This window comes from Oncorhynchus masou, chromosome 30 (genome assembly GCF_036934945.1).
Source record: "Oncorhynchus masou masou isolate Uvic2021 chromosome 30, UVic_Omas_1.1, whole genome shotgun sequence".
In the NCBI taxonomy this organism is placed as follows: domain Eukaryota; kingdom Metazoa; phylum Chordata; class Actinopteri; order Salmoniformes; family Salmonidae; genus Oncorhynchus; species Oncorhynchus masou.
The window spans coordinates 50,654,150-50,675,574 of record NC_088241.1 but is presented as its reverse complement, the minus strand read 5'-3'; the positions used below and the strand labels follow the sequence as shown (position 1 = coordinate 50,675,574).

Sequence of the window (21,425 nt, the reverse complement as noted above, 5' to 3'; positions counted from 1 at the left end):
AACTCACAGAAAAACCCAGCCATTTTTTCAGCCAAAGAGAGGAGTCACATAAAGCACAAATAGAGAGAAAATTAATTACTAACCTTTGATGATCTTCATCAGATGACACTCATAGGACTTCATGTTACACAATACATGTATGTTTTGTTTGATAAAGTTCATATTTATATAAAACAATCTCAGTATACATTGGCGCGTTACGTTCTCTAGTTCCAAAAACATCCGGTGATCTTGTAGAGAGCCACATCATTTTACAGAAATACTCATTGTAAATTTTGATGAAAATACAATTGTTAGACATGGAAATATAGATATACCTCTCCTTAATGCAACCGCTGTGTCAGATTTAAAAAAAACTTTACAGAAAAAGCAAACCATGCAATAATCTGAGACGGCGCTCAGAAAAATAAATAAATGATCCGCCATGTTGGAGTCAACAGAAATCAGAAATAACATTATAAATATTCCCTAAACTTTGATGATCTTCATCAGAATGTACTCCCAGGAATCTTAATTTGATTTGTTATATAATGTCCATTATTTAAGTCAGGTCCAGCCGAACGTCGGACGAAAACTTCAAAAAGTTATATTACAGGTCAAAGAAACTTGTCAAACTAAGTATAGAATCAATCTTTAGGATGTTGTTATCATAAATCTTCAATAACATTCCAACCGGAGAATTCCATTGTCTGTAGAAAAGCCATGGAACGCAGGTCGCTATTATGTGAAATGCACATGACCAGGACCTGGCTCTCTGCCAGACCACTGACTCAAACAGCTCCCATCCGGCCCCACATCACAGTAGAAGCCTCATTCAAGTTTCTAAAGACGATTGACATCTAGTGGAAGCCTTGGGGAGTGCAACATAACCAAAATTCCACTGCGTATTCAATAGGGGCTGGGTTGAAAATCGACCAACCTCAGATTTCCCACTTCCTGTTTGGATTTCTTCTCAGGTTTTTGCCTGCCATATGAGTTATGTTATACTCAAAGACATCATTCAAACAGTTTTAGAAACTTCAGTGTTTTCTATCCAATACTAATAATATGCATATATTAGCAACTGGGACTGAGGAGCAGGCCGTTTACTCTGGGCATGTTACGGTTTTCTTCTAACTCCTCCTCTGACGAAGAGGTGTAGCAAGGATCGGACCAAAATGCGGCATGGTAATTTTCATACATGTTTAATGAACAAATAAACATTTAATCAAATGTATTTATATAGCCCTTCGTACATCAGCTGATATCTCAAAGTGCTGTACAGAAACCCAGCCTAAAACCCCAAACAGCAAGCAATGCAGGTGTAGAAGCACGGTGGTTAGGAAAAACTCCCTAGAAAGGCCAAAACCTAGGAAGAAACCTAGAGAGGAACCAGGCTATGTGGGGTGGCCAGTCCTCTTCTGGCTGTGCCGGGTAGAGATTATAACAGAACATGGCCAAGATGTTCAAATGTTCATAAATGACCAGCATGGTCGAATAATAAGGCAGCACGGCCAGGTGGACTGGGGACAGCAAGGAGTCATCATATCAGGTAGTCCTGGGGCATGGTCCTAGGGCTCAGGTCCTCCGAGAGAGAGAAGGAGAGAATTAGAGAACGTACACTTAGATTCACACAGGACACCGAATTGGACAGGAGAAGTACTCCAGATATAACAAACTGACCCCAGCCCCCCGACACATAAACTACTGCAGCATAAATACTGGAGGCTGAGACAGGAGGGGTCAGGAGACACTGTGGCCCCATCCGAGGACCCCCCACCGGACAGGGCCAAACAGGAAGGATATAACCCCACCCCCACCCCACCCATAAACATGAACAATACAAAACAACAAACGTAACGTGAAAACCTAAACAGCCTATCTGGTGACAACAAACACAGAGACAGGAACAAAAGGACACTAAGGGCTTATAAGGACAATCACCCACGAAACACTCAAAGAATATGGCTGCCTAAATATGGTTCCCAATCAGAGACAACGATCAACACCTGCCTCTGATTGAGAACCACTTCAGACAGCCATAGATTCACCTAGAACACCCCACTAAGCTACCATCCCAGTACATGTGAAAAAAAACCCAATACAAAAACCACCACATACAAAAACCCATGCCACACCCTGGCCTGACCAAATAAACGAAGACAAACACAAAATACTTCGACCAGGGCGTGACAGAACCCCCCCCCCCCCCCCCCAAGGTGCGGACTCCCGAACGCACACCAAACACCATAGGGGAGGGTCCGGGTGGGCGTCTGTCCATGGTGGCGGCTCCGGCGGGGGACGTGGACCCCACTCTATCAATGTCTTAGTAACTCCTCCTCGCGTCCTTGGATAGTCCACCCTCGCCGCCGACCATGGCCTAGTAGTCCTCACCCAGAACCCCACTGGACTGAGGGGCAGCTCGGGACTGAGGGGCAGCTCGGGACTGAGGGGCAGCTCGGGACTGAGGGGCAGCTCGGGACTGAGGGGCAGCTCGGGACTGAGGGGAAGCTCGGCACTGACAGGAAGCTCGGCACTGAGAGGAAGCTCAGGCAGGTAGTTGGATATGGCAGATCCTGGCTGGCTGGCGGTTCTGGAAGATCCTGGCTGACTGGCGGATCTGGAAGGTTCTGGCTGACTGGCAGATCTGGAAGAGTCTGGCTGACTGGCAGATCTGGAAGAGTCTGGCAGATCTGGAAGAGTCTGGCTGACTGGCGGATCTGGAAGAGTCTGGCTGACTGGCGGATCTGGAAGAGTCTGGCTGACTGGCGGATCTGGAAGAGTCTGGCTGACTGGCGGATCTGGAAGAGTCTGGCCGACTGGCGGATTTGGAAGAGTCTGGCCGACTGGCGGATCTGGAAGAGTCTGGCCGACTGGCGGATCTGGAAGAGTCTGGCCGACTGGCGGATCTGGAAGAGTCTGGCCGACTGGCGGATCTGGAAGAGTCTGGCCGACTGGCGGATCTGGAAGAGTCTGGCTGACTGGCGGATCTGGCGGTCTGGCCGACTGGCGGATCTGGAAGAGTCTGGCCGACTGGCGGATCTGGAAGAGTCTGGCCGACTGGCGGATCTGGAAGAGTCTGGCCGACTGGCGGATCTGGAAGAGTCTGGCCGACTGGCGGATCTGGAAGAGTCTGGCCGACTGGCGGATCCTGGCTGCTCCATGCTGACTGGCGGATCTGGCTGCTCCATGCTGACTGGCGGCTCTGGCTGCTCCATGCTGACTGGCGGCTCTGGCTGCTCCATGCTGACTGACGGCTCTGGCTGCTCCATGCAGACTGGCAGCTCCTTGCAGACTGGCAGCTCCTTGCAGACTGACAGCTCTGGCTGCTCCATGCAGACTAGCAGCTCTGGCTGCTCCATGCAGACTGACAGCTCTGGCTGCTCCATGCAGACTGGTAGCTCTGGCTGCGCTGAACAGGCGGGAGACTCCGGCAGCGCAGGAGAGGAGGAAGGCTCGGGCAGTGCTGAACAGGCGGGAGGCTCCGACAGCGCAGGAGAGGAGGAAGGCTCTGGTAGCGCTGGAGAGGCTAGGCGCTCTGTAGGCCTGATGCGTGGTGCTACTCAATACTGCCCCTGCAGCCATAAGAAGTTAAATAAAAAAAATGTCTTCTCATTTTTTTTGTTATTTACTTTTTTACAGCTTCAATGTTCTGGAGCCTGGTGTTGTTGTCATCAAGGAGCGTTCGGACTCAGTCTGGACCAGGTTTCAGCTGTTGCACAACAGTGACATCCTTCCTCCCATAGATAGTCTGCATGTACAAACACCACCTGTACTGGTGACAGCTAGATAAACTTTTGTGACGAAGAGGCTATGGACATCACATGCCCTGCAGCAAATTCAAGGGCAGAACAGAAACAGGCTCTCCGAATATAGATTCCCTTGTTCATGTGCGGTTTGGACAGACCAGTTCATCACTGGGGGCGAGTTCCCAGTCATCAGCACTATCTCCAGTGCCTCCATGGACATTCACATGACTCTCTCCTAACACACACGCCATACATTGCTGCTACTGATTATTTTTTTATCCTGCTGCTCAGCCACTTTACCCCTGATTGTTTGCGTATAACTACCTCATCAATCACCAGTATAACTGATATTTTTATTGATATTGTTATTGTACATACGGCATATTATTTTGTTCTTTCTCTACTGGCATTGACACTTGTTCTTTTTTTCTTTATATTGACAATATCTATTTTTGATATTGCTCTTATGCAAGTAAACATTTTGCTGTACTGTTTACACCCTTCTGTGGAGACCCATCCACTTAGCAAGACGTAGCTGTGGTTATAGTATTTCTTCCACATGACCCATTCATTTAGACAAGTGTGTCTGGGTAAGCGTCATCTGATATTTATCAAATATTATTATCTGGACACTGTTTATCTGGAACTTTTCCTTATTTTCGACTACTACTTTTACCACCTTTAGTATTCATATTTACCACACTACATGACATTTAGCACGACCTCACATGTGAATCCTTAAAGATATGGGTGGGGGCTAAGGCTGGCCATTTTCTAAAAAAGTGGGGTTACAAGTTTATCAACTTTCAAAGCAGAATTACTTTCCCATTGTTCCTCAAATGCAGTGTATGAAATACCATTTTGTAGCTCCAAGTCTCTACTTTTTTGTTTTGAAATTTTTGTTGAATTTTACCCCCTTTTTCTCCCCAATTTCGTGGTATCCAATTGTTAGTAGCTACTATCTTGTCTCATCGCCACAACTCCCGTACGGGCTCGGGCGAGACGAAGGTCGAAAGTCATGCGTCCTCAGAAACACAACCCAACCAAGCCGCACTGCTTCTTAACACAGCGCGTATCCAACCCGGAAGCCAGCTGCACTAATGTGTCGGAGGAAACACTGTGCACCTGGCGACCTTGGTTAGCGTGCACTGCGCCCGGCCCGCCACAGGAGTAGCTGGTGCGCGATGAAACAAGGATATCCCTACCGGCCAAACCCTCCCTAACCCGGACGACGCTGCAGTAGAGCGCCCTTAACCACTGCGCCACCCGGGAGCCAGAGTCTCTACTTTTATCCAATGTAAAAACAAAATTTTTGCTGCATAAGACCGAATCAAGGTGGTCAGTCACATATGGGGTTATCCAGCAGTCTCCTGTCTGATGAGCTGAAGAGGATGCAGCCGCATGCTGTGAATGTGGTTCTGGATCCTGTTACAGCACATCCAAAGCTCATTTTGTCTGGCGATGGGAAAAGAGTGCAATATATACAAAAAGCGCAGAAGCACCCTTACAACCTGAAGAAGTGTCAAGGTGGTATTTCTGTCAGGGCAAAGGAGGGATTCTCAGGCAGATTCTACTGCAAGGTGTATTTGGACAGTTAGAATGGGTGGAATGTAGGCATGGCAAAAGAGTCCATCGATAGGGCCCATGGTGGACTGAACTCTGACGAAGGATTCTGGACTGTATGGTTGTCTTTTAAGACAGATTGCACACCCCCCATACTCACTGAAGAGCAAGCCAGATAATTTGAGGGTTTTTGTGGATTACGATGAGGGTCTCCTTCTATGATGTGATAAAAAGTGCCGAAGGGGAGCGCTGCAGTTTTACAGGCTCCTAACCAATTGTGCTATTTTGTGTGTTGTTTCACATTGTTTAACTTATTTTGTACATATATTACATTACATTTACATTTAAGTCATTTGGCAGACGCTCTTATCCAGAGCGACTTACAAATTGGTGAGTTCACCTTATGACATCCAGTGGAACAGCCACTTTACAATAGTGCAACTAAATCATTTAAGGGGGGGTGAGAAGGATTACTTTATCCTATCCTAGGTACATAATGTTGCTGCTAATAGCTTCTGGATACCAGAACATTGATTACTCACCTCAAACTGGAAAAGATTTTTCTTTAACCTCTTGATGCTATGGGGGCGCTATTTCATTTTTGGATGAAAAACGTTCCCGTTTTAAACAAGATATTTTGTCACAAAAAGATGCTTGACTATGCATATAATTGATAGCTTTCGAAAGAAAACACTCTGACGTGTCCAGAACTACCAAGATATTTTCTGTGCGTGCCCTAGAACGTGAGCTTCAGGCAAAACCAAGATGAGACGGCATCCAGGAAATGAGCAGGATTTTTGAGGCTCTGTTTTCCATTGTCTCCTTATATGGCTGTGAATGCGAGAAGAGTAAGTCTGCCCTTTCTGTCGTTTCCCCAAGGTGTCTGCAGCATTGTGACGTATTTGTAGGCATATCATTGGAAGATTGACCATAAGAGACCACATTTACCAGGTGTCCGCCCGGTGTCCTGCGCCGAAATTGGTGCGCAAAAGTCAGCTGCAAGTATTTTTCCATGGAATTTAGAGAAGAATGCAAGATTCCAAGAACGATATATCAATAATAATAATAATAATAATAAATCCCATTTAGCAGACGCTTTTGTCCAAAGCGACTTACAAGTCGGCTGGGCCACTACTTTTACATATAGGTGGCCCCAGCGGGAATCGAACCCACGACGCTTGGCGTTGCAAGCTCCATGCTCTACCAACTGAGCCACACAATGAAGATATATGTGAAAAAACACCTTGAGGATTGATTCCAAACAACGTTTGCCATGTTTCGGTCGATATTATGGAGTTAATTCGGAAAAAGTTTGACGTTGTAGGTGACTGAATTTTCGGTTCGTTTCGGTAGCCAGATGCGATGTACAAACGGAACGATTTCTCCTACACACAGACGCTTTCAGGAAAAACTGCGCATTTGGTATGTAACTGAGAGTCTCCTCATTGAAAACATCCAAAGCTCTTCAAAGGTAAATGATTTTATTTATTTGGTTATCTGGTTTTTGTGAAAATGTTGCGTGCTAAATGCTACTCAAAATGCTAAGCTAGCTTTGCATACTCTTACACAAATTAGTCAATTTCTATGGTTCAAAAGCATATTTAGAAAATCTGAGATGACAGTGTTGTTAAGAAAAGGCTAAGCTTGAGAGCAGACGCATTATTTTCATTTTATTTGCGATTTTCAGAAATCGTTATCGTTGCGTTATGCTAATGAGCCTGAGGCTTTAGTCACGATCCCGGATCCGGGATGGGGAGTTTCAAGAGTGAGTCTGACGAGAAGGATATACTGTTTCTCCGAGACCAGGCCCAAATCCCTGTCATTCACGTGACGAAAAGACAGAGGTACAGGGGGGCGGAGATCGGGGTACGGATTCGTCGGCAAGTGGGTAACCCGCCACTACCATCCGTTCTATTGGCCAACGTGCAATCATGGGAGAATAAACTAGATTAGCTCCATCCGAGACTATCCCACCAATGGGACATTAAAAACTGTAATATCGTATGTTTCATCAAGTCGTGGTTGAACAACGACATGGATAATATACAGTTGGCTGTGTTTTCAGTTCATCGGCAGGACAGAACTGCTACGTCCGGGAAAAGACGAGGGGTGGTGGTGGTGTGTGCGTGTCAATAACAGCTGGTGCGCAATGTCTAATATTAAGGACATCTCTATGTATTGCTCGCCTGAGTTAGAGCACCTCATGATAAGCTGTAGACCACGCTATAGCCAAGAGAGTTTTCATATTTTTCGTAGCCGTCTATTTACCACCACAAACCAATGCTGGCACTAAGACCGCACTCAATGAGCTGTATAAGGCCATAAGCAAACAAGAAAATGCTCATCCAGAAACGGTGCTCCTAGTGGGCCGGGGACTTTAATGCAGGCAAATTTAAATCAGATTTACCCATTTTCTACCAGCATGTGCAACCAGAGAGAAAAAAACTCTAGACCACCTTTACTCCACACACAGAGATGCATACAAAGCTCTTCCTCGCCCCCCATTTGGTATTCCTGACCATGATTATATCCTCCAGATTCCTGCTTACAAGCCAAAGCTAATGTAGGAAGTGCCAGTGACTCGCTCAATACGATGTTATGTTACAGGACTGTTTTGCTAGCCCTGTTTGGAATATGTTCCGAAATTCATCCAATTTCACTGAGGAGTATACCACCTCAGTCACTGGCTTCATCAATAAGCGCATCGATGACATCGTCACCACAGTGACCGTACATATCCCAACGAGAAGCCATGGATTACAGGCTAAAGGATTACGAGCTAAAGGCTAGAGCTGCCGCTTTCAAGGAGCGGGACACTAATCCAGTTGCTTATAAGAAATTCCGCCTTCAGACGAACCATCAAACAGGCAAAGCGTCAATACAGGACTAAGACTGAATCCTACTACACCGGCTCTGACACTTGTCGGATGTGGCAGGAATTGTAAAATATTACGGACTACAAAGGGAAACCCAGCCGCGAGCTGGCCAGTAACGCAAGCCTACCAGAAGAGCTAAACACCTTTTATGCTTGCTTTGAGCAACACTGAAGCATGCATGAGAGTACCAGCTTTTCCAGACTGTGATTTCACGCTCTCCATAGCCGAAGTGAGCAAGACCTTTAAACAGGTTCATTAGGCAGCGGGCCAGATGGATTCTGTAATACCTACATGTTTCAAGCAGACCACCATAGTCCCTGTGCCCAAGAAAACAAATGTAACCTGCCTAAATGACTACCGCCCCGTAGCACTCAAGTCAGTATCCATGAAGTGCTTTGAAAGGCTTGTCATGGCTCACATCAACACCATCATCACGAAAACCTTAGACCCACTCCAGTTTGCATACCGCCCCAACAGATCCACAGATGACTCTAGCACTGCACACTGCCCTTTCCCACCTGGACAAAAGGAACACCTATGTGAGAATTCTGTTCATTGACTACAGCTCAGCATTCAACACCTCCCTCTGCAACTGGATCCTGGACTTACTGATGGGCCGGCCCCAGGTGGTAAGGGTAGGCAACGACAGATCTGCCACACTGATCCTCAACACGGGGGCTCCTCAAGGGTGCGTGCTTAGTCCCCTCCTGTACTCCCTGTTCACCCACAACTGCGTAGCTAACCATTACTCCAACACCATCATTAAGTTTGCTGATGACACAAAGGGGGTTGGCGATGAGACAGCCTATAGGGAGGAGGTCAGAGTCCTGGCAGTGTGCTGCTAGGATAACAACCTCTCCCTCAACGTGAGCAAGACAAAGGAGATGGTCGTGGACTACAGGAAAAGGAGGGCTGAACACGCCCCCATTCACATCGACGGGGCTGTAGTGGAGTGGGTCGAGAGTTTCAAGTGCCTTGGTGTCCACATCAACAACAAACTATCATAGTCCAAACACACCAAGAAAGTTGTGAAGAAGTCACGACAACACATTTTCCCCCTCAGGAGACTAAAAAGACTTGGCATGGGTCCTCAGATCCTCAAAACGTTCTACAGTTGCACCATCGAAAGCATCCTGATCGGCTGCATCACCGCCTGGTATGGCAACTATCAGCATCTGACCGTAAGGCGCTACAGAGGGTAATGCGTAACGCCCAGTACATCACTGGGGCCAAGCTTCCTGCCATCCAGGACCTATATACTAGGCGGTGTCAGAGGAAGGTCCAAAAAATTGTCATAGACTGCTTTCTCTGCGACTGCATGGCAAGCGGAACCGGAGTGCCAAGTCTAGGTCCAAAAGGCTCCTTAACAGCTTGCATGCCATAAGACTGCTGAACAATTAATCAAATGGCCCCCCGGCCTATTTACATTTACATCCCCCCTTCCCTCCCCTTTCTTTTTACACTGCTGCTACTCGCTGTTTATTATTTATGCATTGTCACTTTACCCCTACCTACAAGTACAAATTACCTCAACTTACCTGTAACATTGACCCCCTGTTTATAGTCTCGTTATTGTTATTTTTTAACTTACTTTTAACTTTAGTTTATTTCGTAGATATTTTCTTAACTCTATTTCTTGAACTGCATTGTTGGTTAAGGGCTTGTAAGTAAGCATTTCACGGTAGGGTCTACATTGCATTTGTTGCATTTGGCGCATGTGATAAATACAATTTGATTTGACACCCAGTCTACTATTTTACTGGCTGCAACTTCAACGATCAACTCTATCCATAATTGAACCCCTTTGATGATTATGATCGCACGAACCCAGTATCATTGGTCATCACCTCTGTTAACCAGACACCCTGAGGGAGACATTGTGACAGCGCTAAGCCATGTAAGATCAAACAAACAATTGTAAAATTGTTTCAAATACTAATTAAAAGTAACTTACAATAGGGCTTACCCAGGAAAAAACGTCAAGAATAACTCATCCATTGTAAACAAGTGTAACGGTAACGTATATTAATATAAACTATACACTATATTATAAACTGGGTGGTTTGAGCCCTGAATGCTGATTGGCTGACAGCCATGGTATATCAGACCATATACCATGGGTATGATAAAAAGGTGTATTTTTACTGCTCTAATTACGTTGGTAACCAGTTTATAATAGCAATAAGGCACCTCAGGGGTTTGTGATATATGGCCAATATACCACGGCTACGGGCTGTGTCCAGGTACTCCGCGTTGTGTCGTGCGAGGAACTGCCATTAGCCGTGGTATATTAGCCATATACCACACCTCCTCAGGCCTTATTGCTTATTGTACACTATAAACAATCAATTCCTTCTCATGTAAATCGTCAAAATATACATAACTTTATTACCTTTATCAGTCTGCTTATATTTCATTCACGTTTTTATTTAATCTGATTTTGTCATTACTTTACTCTTTTCATTTAACTGAATTAACTGTTCAGTCTATTGATACACAACAACCTTTCGGGAAGGTATGTGTGAGAGAGAGAGAAAGTGAGAGAGTCTGTGTGAGTGTGGGTGCGTGCATGGCATAAAGATGTCAGGGGACAGATTTGAACAAAGAAAACTGATATCTGTTGGCTCGTCTGTCACTGTCATTGCCTGCCTGTCAACTGATGACTTGCCCTGAAAGACAGATCAGCTGGGGAAAATATGACATTGATTTAAACCAAATAAGATATATCCCTTGTCTTCTCCTTCTACCTCTCTCTAATAATAATAATTAATAATGGGGGGGGGGGAGGCAGGGGACACACACCGACTGCCAGGACATCCAACAAATGAAAGACAAAAATCTTTCTGCCATTATTTTGACGGGATGTTGCATAGCAACAGCGTAAAATAACTATGACAAAGGTGTTCGAAAAATATAGAGCTGTTAAAGATCAAGGAGCAAGTGCTGGCTTAGGGCCGGGCTGCGAAACTCCAATCCTTGAGGGTAGCAGGGTCTAGTTGTTGCATTTCCTGCCCCTTTAAGAGCAGGAAACACAGAGAGCATGGAGGGAAAGAGAGAGAGAGGGAAATGGAAGGGAAGTAAGGAAAGAGTTAAGGAGGAACTGTGTGACATCACTTTGCTGAAGTGAAAGTAATTGAGAGAAGCAGAGGACTGCACAAACTTTCTCTTGCTCTTCACAAAACATTCTACACAGCTGCAGAGAGACACCCTTTTGTCGTAAAAGAAGAAAAGTACATATATAACAAGGTAAGGAGAGAGAGAGAGAGAGAGAAGAATTTGTACAAGAAGACATTAATTGTAAGAAACCATACAATCTAAGTAAATGTATGACTACTTTGAATAGCAAGGGATAAATCCTGTCTTGTGTTTATTTCAATCATGTAGTGAAGTGAATGGCAGCATTAGTGAAAGATTGTGGCGTGGACAGGTATCAAGTAAGGACTGTTCTTAGTTAACACAGCTATAAAAGATGAATAAGTCCAGGAAGTCCTTTTAATATTTATTTTGTGTTCCAGATATGGCGTCCTCGAACATTTTGCTGCCAGAGGAGCAGTTCCAGTGCTCTATCTGTCTGGAGGTTCTCACTGATCCGATCACCACTCCATGTGGACACAACTTCTGCCAGGCCTGTATCAGCGGGTACTGGAAAAGCACTGAACAGTGCCAGTGTTCAATGTGTAAGGAGACCTTTGACAAAAAGCCTAAGCTCAAAATCAACACAACACTCCGAGAGGTTGTGAATCATTTTAAGGGGATACAAGCCAGAGACAGAGATGAGTCCCCTGCTGCGCCTGGAGAAGTGGCCTGTAATGTCTGCACTGTGACGAAGCTCAAGGCCCTGAAGTCCTGCATGGAGTGTCTGACCTCTTTCTGTGAGACTCATCTGCAGCCTCATCAGATAGCCCCAGCCCTGAAGAGACACAAGCTGATCAACCCTGTGGAGAACCTGGAAGACAGGATGTGCAAGAAGCACAAGAAACCCCTAGAGCTGTTCTGTAGGACTGAACAAATGTGTGTGTGTCAGTTCTGCACTGTGACAGACCACAAGGGTCATCACACCGTCCCTCTGAAGAAGGAGTTCGGAGAGAAGAAAGCTGAGTTGGGAAGGACAAAGAATCAAATGCAGCAGATGATCCAGAAGTGCCTACAGAAGGTTGAAGAGATCAAACACTCAGCGGAGCTCAGCAACAGAGATGCAGAAAGAGAGAGAGAAGAAAGCGAAAAGGTCTTCACCACTCTAGTCCGCTCCATGCAGAGAAGCCAGGCTGAGGTGTCGAAGATGATTGGAGAAAAGCAGAAAGCAACCATGCGGCAGGCTGAGAGCCTTATTAAAGAACTGGAGCAGGAAATCACTGAGCTACAGAGGAGATGCTCAGAGCTGGATCAGCTCTCACACTCTAAGGATCATCTCCACCTCCTTCAAAGCTCGCAATCCCTGTGCCCCCCTACATCTACCAAGTACTGGTCTGATGTCAGTATAACCCAGAACCATAGTAAGTGGAATGTGCAGAAAGACATATCCCAGCTGGATAAAAAGGTGAGGAGAGCACTTTCTGAACTTGAGGAGAAATTGAATAATGTATTGGAGAAGTCAAAGGGTGATGACCTGAAGAGGATGCAGCAGTATGCAGTGGATGTCACTATGGACCCTGATACAGCACATCCCCTTATCATTGTATCTGGCAATGGGAAACTAGTGAGAACAGGTCACTTTGAACAGAGCCACTTCTACAACCTAAAGAGGTTTAGAAGTCGTGTAGCTGTTTTGGCAAAGGAGGGCTTCTCCTCGGGGAGATTCTACTATGAGGTGCAGGTGAAGGGGAAGACTGGGTGGAATGTAGGAGTGGCCAAAGAGTCGATTAATAGAAAGATAGGTGGATTATACCCAGAGCAAGGATTCTGGACCGTGTGGTTGTCTTTTCAGGTTGACTATGAGGCCTGCACAGACCCCCATACCCCCCTCTCACTGAAGAGCAAGCCGGAGAAGTTGGGGGTGTTTGTGGATTATGAGGAGGGTCAAGTCTCCTTCTATGACGTGGACACCAGGTCTCATATCTTCTCTTTCACCGGCTGCACCTTCACAGAGAAGCTCTATCCATACTTGAACCCCTTTGATGATTATGATGGCTTAAATTCAGCACCAATGATCATCACCCCTGTTAACCAGACACCCTGAGGGTGACATTGTGACACTGCTAAAATGGGGGCATTTGTAATACTGATTCAAATGGTAATTTAAAGTAACCCATAACCTTTTAGGACACATACATAATATTTGTATTACTTTTATCAGACCTACTAACCTGCTTGTATTTAATACATTTTTGTCAGCTGACATTGTTTGACGGTGAAATGTATTAAAACCCGTCTGCAAAACATATTTTAAGTAAAGCTTTCATTGGATTGGATTTGGTTTCCTGATCTAATGGAAACACAGTGACCATTGTAAAACTGACTTATAGTGAACTCAGTAGGTGAGAACTAACCCCAATAGTAATGTGTATTTGAGTATCTGGTATTAAAAGGTCCAATGCAGTTTTTTATCTCAATATCAAATAATTTCTGGGTAACAATTAAGTACCTTACTATGATTATCAGTGGTGGGAGCAAATCACTATTGTTCGAGTCACAAGCAAGTCTCAAGTCACAAGGTCAAGGTCTCAAGTCGAGTCCCAAGTAGAGTCTCGAGTCAAGTCCAAGTCAAGTAGAGTCACAAGTAGAACAGGTCGAGTCTCGAGTCCCAAGTAGAACAGGTCGAGTCTCGAGTCAAGTCCAAGTCAAGTAGAGTCACAAGCTTTTTGAAGTCAAAGTCAAGAAAAGTCAAGAAAAAATATATATACAGTATACTGTATATCTTTGTCTATTTATTGAGGCTACCAGACAGCCCTTTTCATTATCTTATCCTAAACATATTTTGAATATATTTTAACAACAAATTCCCAATGCAAGTAAATTAAGTAAATTATACATTTCAAGCAATTTCATACCAAGAGACCAGCAGGCCCATGCTAGTAGTTGTTGCTTGGTGCCACACTGCTGGTGAGCTTGCAAAGTAAACATTTAATATTATTGATCACCAACATTTTTTGGAGTTGCATATCTTTATGGCAATCGTCTCTCCCTACAATTGGACATCAGCAATGTATTCACAGCAATGTATTCACAAGCTCAGTGGTTCTCAAAATGTTTGTAAAACAGCGTTTTACACCTGCATTTTGTGGAAAATGCAAAAACGCAGTTTTACAAAATGTTTGAGAACGGCTGTGCAGTTTTTTTCTGTACAGCTATTGGATTGGGTGCAGCACAAATGTCGAATAGTAGAGCGAGATGGTGGAGGTGTTGTCAGCCAATATCAACTAGGGATATCGGGAGTGTTGCAGGAGACGGATGGAAAGCATGGTCTGTCTTAGCTTTCATAAACTCTAGACAGGATTCTGTCTTCACCCTACAGTTCTCAGATATTAGCTTTGTCCACTACTGCCCCATGTGAACTACAATCCTTCAAAACATATGGCCCTTATCTTCCAACAACAGGAAAAAAACCTTCAAATAAAATGACTTGTCCTGAAAGATCCATTCAGCCATGGGCACAGATCCATACAGCTATGGGCTCAGATCCATACAGCTATGGGCTCAGATCCATACAGCTATGGGCTCAGATCCATTCAGCTATGGGCACAGATCCATACAGCTATGGGCACAGATCCATACAGCTATGGGCTCAGATCCATACAGCTATGGGCACAGATCCATACAGCTATGGGCACAGATCTATACAGCTATGGGCAAAGGTCTATACAGCTATGGGCACAGGTCCATACAGCTATGGGCACAGGTCCATACAGCTATGGGCTCAGATCCATACAGCTATGGGCTCAGATCCATACAGCTATGGGCACAGATCCATACAGCTATGGGCACAGATCCATACAGCTATGGGCACAGATCCATACAGCTATGGGCTTAGATCCATACAGTGCTTCCATCCGATGAAACTACACTTCTGCTACACAGGAATGTGGAGCAAGCTAGATAGCTAATTAGCACAGCTATCAGATATATAGCCACTAGCCACCAACACTAGAACTCTCTGAAATATGAAAATGAAATCGCCAGGCCGCCTAATGTTATTGTTCTGGCAAAGATGCGTTCATAGTAGATTGCTAAACTGTATACAGTATATTGATAACTTTTGTATAGATAATATAAACATAGGCTTAATCTGTTTCTACCAGGCAAAACTGGAGAAAATTAAACAAGTGCTATCTGGATATGTGCCCGCTTTTGATTGACAGTTTGTTGGTCCAAACAGAGGGCAGAGAGTGCGCATCACTAGGAAAATCTGTTGCACTTTTATTTTTTTTGTAAGTGCGAGGTTGCTTGTGTCTACGGTCTCTGGCTGTGTAGAGAGTAATCCAGGGAGACACTGTGCCAGAAAATGACAAAACGTTACAAAACCTGGCCAGATCATTTCAAGTCATCAGTCTCAAGTCAAAGTTGAGTCCGGAGTCTTGAGGTTCCAAGTCAAGTCTCAAGAAATGTAATTTTCTTTCAAGTCGAGTCTCAAGTCATCAAATGTGTGACTCAAGTCAGACTTGAGTTCAAGTCATATGACTTGAATCCAAACCTCTGGTGATTTTTAAAAATTAAAATGGTCAAAAATAAAATAGCTTCTTAGCAAAGAGTAATTTCTTAACCAAGAATAAAATAGCTTCTTAGCAAAGAGTAATTTCTTAACCAAGAATTTAGCTAGGACTGTCTTGGAGTGGTCTGAGTGGGGAGGGGAAAACTGAAAACAAGCTGTTTTTGGAACTCTCTATCTTATAGGTTGGTTTCAATAGAACGTCACAATACGTTTGATTTGCAACACTAAAACGATTGACAACTATGTGCCGTTTTCAAGGGATTGTGAAATACAGTTGCAAGAAAAAGTATGTGAACCCTTTGGAATTACCTGGATTTCTGCATAAATTGGTCAAAAAAATGTGATCTGATCTTCCTCTAAGTCACAACAATAGACAAACACAGTGGCTTAAACTAATAACACACAAATTATTGTATTTTTCTTGTCTATATTGAATACATAATTTAAACATTCACAGTGTAGGTTTGAAAATGTATGTGAACCCCTAGGCTAATGACTTCTCCAAAAGATAATTGGAATCAGGAGTCCGCTAACCTGGAATCCAATCAATGAGACGAGATTGGAGATGTTGGTTAGAGCTGCCCTGCAGTATAAAAAACACTCACAAAATGTGAGTTTGCTATTCACATGAAGCATTGCCTGATGTGAACCATGCCTCATACAAAATATATCTCAGAATACCTAAGATTAAGAATTGTTGACTTGCATAAAGCTGGAAATGGTAACAAAAGTATGTGACAAATTGTCTATACTATAAATGGAGAAAGTTCAGCACTGTTGCTACTCTCCCTAGCAGTGGCCATCCTGCAAAGATGACTGCAAGAACACAGTGCAGAATGATCAATGAGGTTAAGAAGAATCCGAGCGTGTCAGCTAAAGACTTACTGAAATTTCTGGAACAAGCTAACATATCTGTTGGCGAGTCTATGATACGTAAAACACTAAAGAAGAATAGTGTTCATGGGAGGACATCAAGGAAGAAGCCACTGCTGTCCAAAAAAACCTTGCTGCACGTCTGAAGATTGCAAAAGAGCTATTGGATGTCCATAGTGCTACTGGAAAAATATTCTGTGGACAGATGAAACTAAGGTTGAGTTGTTTGGAAGGAACACACAACACTATGTGTGGAGGAAAAAAAGGCACAGCACACCAACATCAAAACCTCATGTGATGTCACCAGGTAGGCCAAAACTCCACCCCACCAAAACAAGCAGAAATTTCAGGCGGTCTTTTCAAACAGCTCTTACACTAAAAGGGCATTATCAGAATTTCCAGAATTTCACAGTGTTATTCCAACCTAGTGTGGACAAATCTCACAGGGATTTATATCAAATGGTGCCGGAGGGGATGGCTGTTGTTTTATGGGCTCTTAACCAACCGTGCTATTTTTTTTTTAATTGTTTGTAACTTATTTTGTAGATAGTGTTGCTGCTACCGTTTCTTATTATCAAAAAGAGCTTCTGGACATCAGAACAGCAATGATTCACCTTGAATTGGACCAATAATTTATCTTTAACGAGTCGAACGAGAGGGATTTACTCCAGACACCCGAACAGGCCCTCATCCCAGTCATTCGCAGGAGAAAGAGACAGAAGTTTCGTGGAAGGAGAACAGGGTGCCTTGTAAGGATCCGGCGACGAGTGGCTAATTTGTCTTTGCCATTGGTATTATTGGCCAACGTACAATGGCTGGATAATAAAGTGGGCGAACTAAAAGCACGTATATCCTACCAACGGGAAATTAAAAATTGTCCCTGTATATAGCCTCGCTATTGTTATTTTACTGCTACTCATTCTTTATTTGTCACTTATCTCTTATTTATTTATTTTCTTAACTGCATTGTTGGTAAGTAAGAATTTCACTAAGGTTGTATTCGGTGCATGTGACAAATAATTGATTTGATTTGACTGCAGTGGCCTTTTAAAATACTTTTTCTCTGTGTACTTGAGTATTTTCACATACACAACCCAAAACATGTACTTGTACTTATATTTGAGTATTTTAATTTTAATTACTATTTTGAAATGAATGGGAGTGTAATTGAGTCAGTGTATTTTAACATGTTTTCTAAGGGTATTTCCAAATACATTAAAATATCCAACTACTTATTTTTTCAAATAAAATATATCTGAATACTTACTTCAAATGTATGTAAAGTAATTGAGCTATTTGACATTGTATTTTAATCCAGGTCTGCCCAATAGTTACTGTATGAAGAGCACTAGAAGACAAGCAATCTTCCCAGGGACCCCTGCTATTTTACATTTCTAAACCACCTTAGATCCTTCGTCTCCCTTCACCCTTCACCGTTATACCTCTCACTTTCCTCCCTCTCTCTCCTCGATATTCTCCTCCATCTCTCTGATCTACCTTTCTCCCCTCATCAATCTTCCCTTTTCCAGTCTCCTCTATCTCCCTTCCCCTCCTAAACCTATCAGCGGAGTAACCAGCAACCTCTGGCACCACAGCAAACTGCCAGGACATCCAGCAATGATGCAACAACCTTTGGAAAGGATGTCGGTTGGTTGGCTGGTGCTATTGGTGCGTGTGTATGAGAGGGTGAGTGGCATAAAGATGTCAGGGGACAGATTTTTATAAAAGAAAACTGGTATTTGGTGGCTAGACTGTCACTGCCTGACTGTCAGCTGATGACTGGGGAAAGTATGACATTAATATGATATATCACTTGTCTTCTCTCTCGCTCTGTGTCCAATCCTTTCTATGACTTTGGCCCCTCTCTAGTAGTCCTGGCAGAAAGGCTGGACTACTCCACTAACTGGTATAGAGGGACTCAATGTTGCCTTATCGCATAGACCACACCATTAAGAGGGGGGCAACTTTCTCTGTAACACCAATTGTATGGTAATACATAATAAAATATATATATATATATATTTCACCTTTATTTAACCAGGTACGCCAGTTGAGAACAAGTTCTCATTTACAACTGTGACCTGGCCAAGACAAAGCAAAGCAGTGCGACTCAAACAACAACACAGAGTTACACATGGAATAAACCAACATACAGTCAATAACACAATAGAAAGGTAATTGCAAATGAGGTAAGATAAGGGAAGTAAGGCAATAAATAGGCCATCGTGGAGAAATAATTACAATTTAGCAATTGAACACTGGAGTGATAGATGTGCAGAGGATGAAAGTGCAAGTAGAGATACTGGGGTGCAAAGGAGCAATTTGCTGAGTAGAGTGTTGGAGGTTATTTTGTAAATGACATTGCCGAAGTCAAGGATTGGTAGGATAGTCAGTTTTACGAGGGTATGTTTGGCAGCATTAGTGAAGGATGCTTTGCTGCGAAATAGGAATCCAATTGTAGATTACATTTTGGATTGGACATGCTTAATGTGAGTCTGGAAGGAGAGTTTACAGTCTAACCAGACACCTAGGTATTTGTAGTTGTCCACATATTCTAAGTCAGAACCGTCCAGAGTAGTGATGCTGGACGGGCGGGCACGTGCGGGCAGCGATCTGTTGAAGAGCATACATTTAGTTTTACTAGCATTTAAGAGCAGTTGGAGGCCACGGAAGGATAGTTGTATGGCATTGAAGCTCGTCTGGAGGTTAGTTAACTTCTCTAGGGTAGGGGGCAGCATTTGGAATTTTGGATGAAAAGCGTGCCCAAATTAAACTGCCTTCTACTCAGGCCCAGAAGATAGTATGTGCATATAATTGGTAGATTTGGATAGAAAACACTCTTCCAACACTGTTAAAATAGTGTATGTGAGAATAACAGAACTGATTTGGCAGCCGATAACCTGAGAAAAATCCATTCAGGAAGTAGGATTTTTTTTGTTGGTTTTCTATTCAATGCCATTACAGTATCCATAGACTTAGGACTCAAATTGCAGTTCCTATGCCTTCCACTAGGTGTCAACAGTCTTTAGAAATTGTTTCAGGCTTCTATTCTGAAAAATGAGGGAGTAAGAGAAGTCTGAATGAGTGGACCCTGCCATGTCAAAGAGCTTTTTCATGAGCGCGACCGAGAGACAGCCTTTCTTGTTTACCTTCTATATTGATGACGTTATTGTCTGGTTGAAATATTATCGATTATTTAGGCTAAAAACAATTGATTGATTATGAAGGATTGAAGGATTGATTATGAACATCGTTTGAAATGTTTCTACGAACTTTACGGATACTATCTGGATTTTTGTCTGCCTGTTGTGATTGCGTTTGAGCCTGTGGATTACTGAAGAAAATGCTCAAACAAATGGAGGTTTTTGGATATAAAGAGACGTTATCGAACAAAAGGAACATTTTATTGAATAAATTAATGTCTTCTGAGTGCAACCATATGAAGAGCATCAAAGGTAATTGATTAATGTTATCTCTATTTCTGACTTGTGTAACTCTTCTACTTGGCTGGTTACTGTTTGTAATGATTTGTCTGCTGGGCTATGTTCTCAAATAATCGTAAGGTATGCTTTCGCCGTAAAGCATTTTTAAAATCTGACACCGTGGCTGGATTCACAAGAAGTTAATCTTTAAACCTATGTAAAATAGTTGTATCTTTTAAAAATTATTATAATGAGTATTTCTGTATTTGAATTTGGCGCACTGCAATCTCACTGGATGTTGGCCAGGTGGGACACTAGCGTCCCACATACCCTAGAGAGGTTAACACAGTGTCAGAATTGTGTCGTCTGTGTAGAGGTGTGGATCAGAGAATCACCAGCAGCAAGAGCGACATCACTGATGTAAACAGAGAAAAGAGACGGCCCAAGAATTGAACCCTGTGGCACCCCCATAGAGACTGCCAGAGGTCCGGACAACAGGCCCTCCGATTTGACACACTGAACTCTGTCTGAGAAGTAGTTGGTGAACCAGGCGAGGCAGTCAATTGAGAAACCAAGGCTGTTGAGTATGCCAATAAGAATGTGGTGATTGACAGAGTCGAAAGCCTTGGCCAGGTTGATGTATACAGCTGCGCAGTATTGTCTCTTATCGATGGCGGTTATGATATCGTTTAGGACCTTGAGCGTGGTTGAGGTGCACCCATGACCAGCTTGGAAGCAGACTGCATAGTGGAGAATGTACGGTGGAATTCGAAATGGTCGGTGATCTGTTTGTTAATTTGTCTTTCGAAGACCTTATAGAAAGGCAGGGTAGGATAGATATAGGTTTGTAACAGTTTGGGTCTTGAGTGTTTCCCCCTTTGAAGAGGGGGATGACCGCGGCAGCTTTCCAATCTTTGGGGATCTCAGACGATACGAAAGAGAGGTTGAACAGGCTAGTAATAGGGGTTGCAACAATAATAATAATTTTAGAAAGAGAGGATCCAGATTGTGTAGCCTGGCTGATTTGTAGGGGTCCAGATTTTGCAGCTCTTTCAGAACATCAGCTATCTGGATTTGGGTGAAGGAGAAATGGGGAGGCTTGGGCAAGTTGCCTTGGGGGGCGCAGGGCTGTTGACCGGGGTAGGGGTAGCCAGGTGGAAAGCATGGCCAGCCATAGAAAAATGGTTATTGAAGTTCTCAATTATCGTTGATTTACTGGCGGTGACAGAGTTTCCTAGCCTCAGTGCAGTGGGCAGCTGGGAAGAGGTGCTGTTATTCTCCATGGACTTTACAGGTGTCCCAGAACTTTTTGGAGTTT

At 43.7% G+C, this 21,425-nt stretch overlaps 2 protein-coding genes across 2 annotated transcripts in view; one reads left to right on the top strand and one right to left on the bottom strand.

The window, feature by feature from the left end:
- The window catches only part of LOC135521655 (neuropilin and tolloid-like protein 1), a 114,805-nt gene that overhangs the window by 69,619 nt on the left and 23,761 nt on the right, over positions 1 to 21,425 (bottom strand). The window lies entirely within an intron of this gene.
- Positions 11,301 to 13,694, top strand: LOC135523173 (zinc finger protein RFP-like). The gene is made up of 2 exons (XM_064949897.1): positions 11,301 to 11,413; positions 11,683 to 13,694. The coding sequence occupies exon 2, from the start codon at positions 11,685 to 11,687 to the stop codon at positions 13,341 to 13,343; it is 1,659 nt and encodes a 552-aa protein (XP_064805969.1). The 5' UTR covers positions 11,301 to 11,413; positions 11,683 to 11,684; the 3' UTR covers positions 13,344 to 13,694.

Bases quoted from the DNA above. Each gene is read 5' to 3' on its own strand.
- LOC135523173 (XM_064949897.1), top strand. From the start codon at position 11,685: ATGGCGTCCTCGAACATTTTGCTGCCAGAGGAGCAGTTCCAGTGCTCT.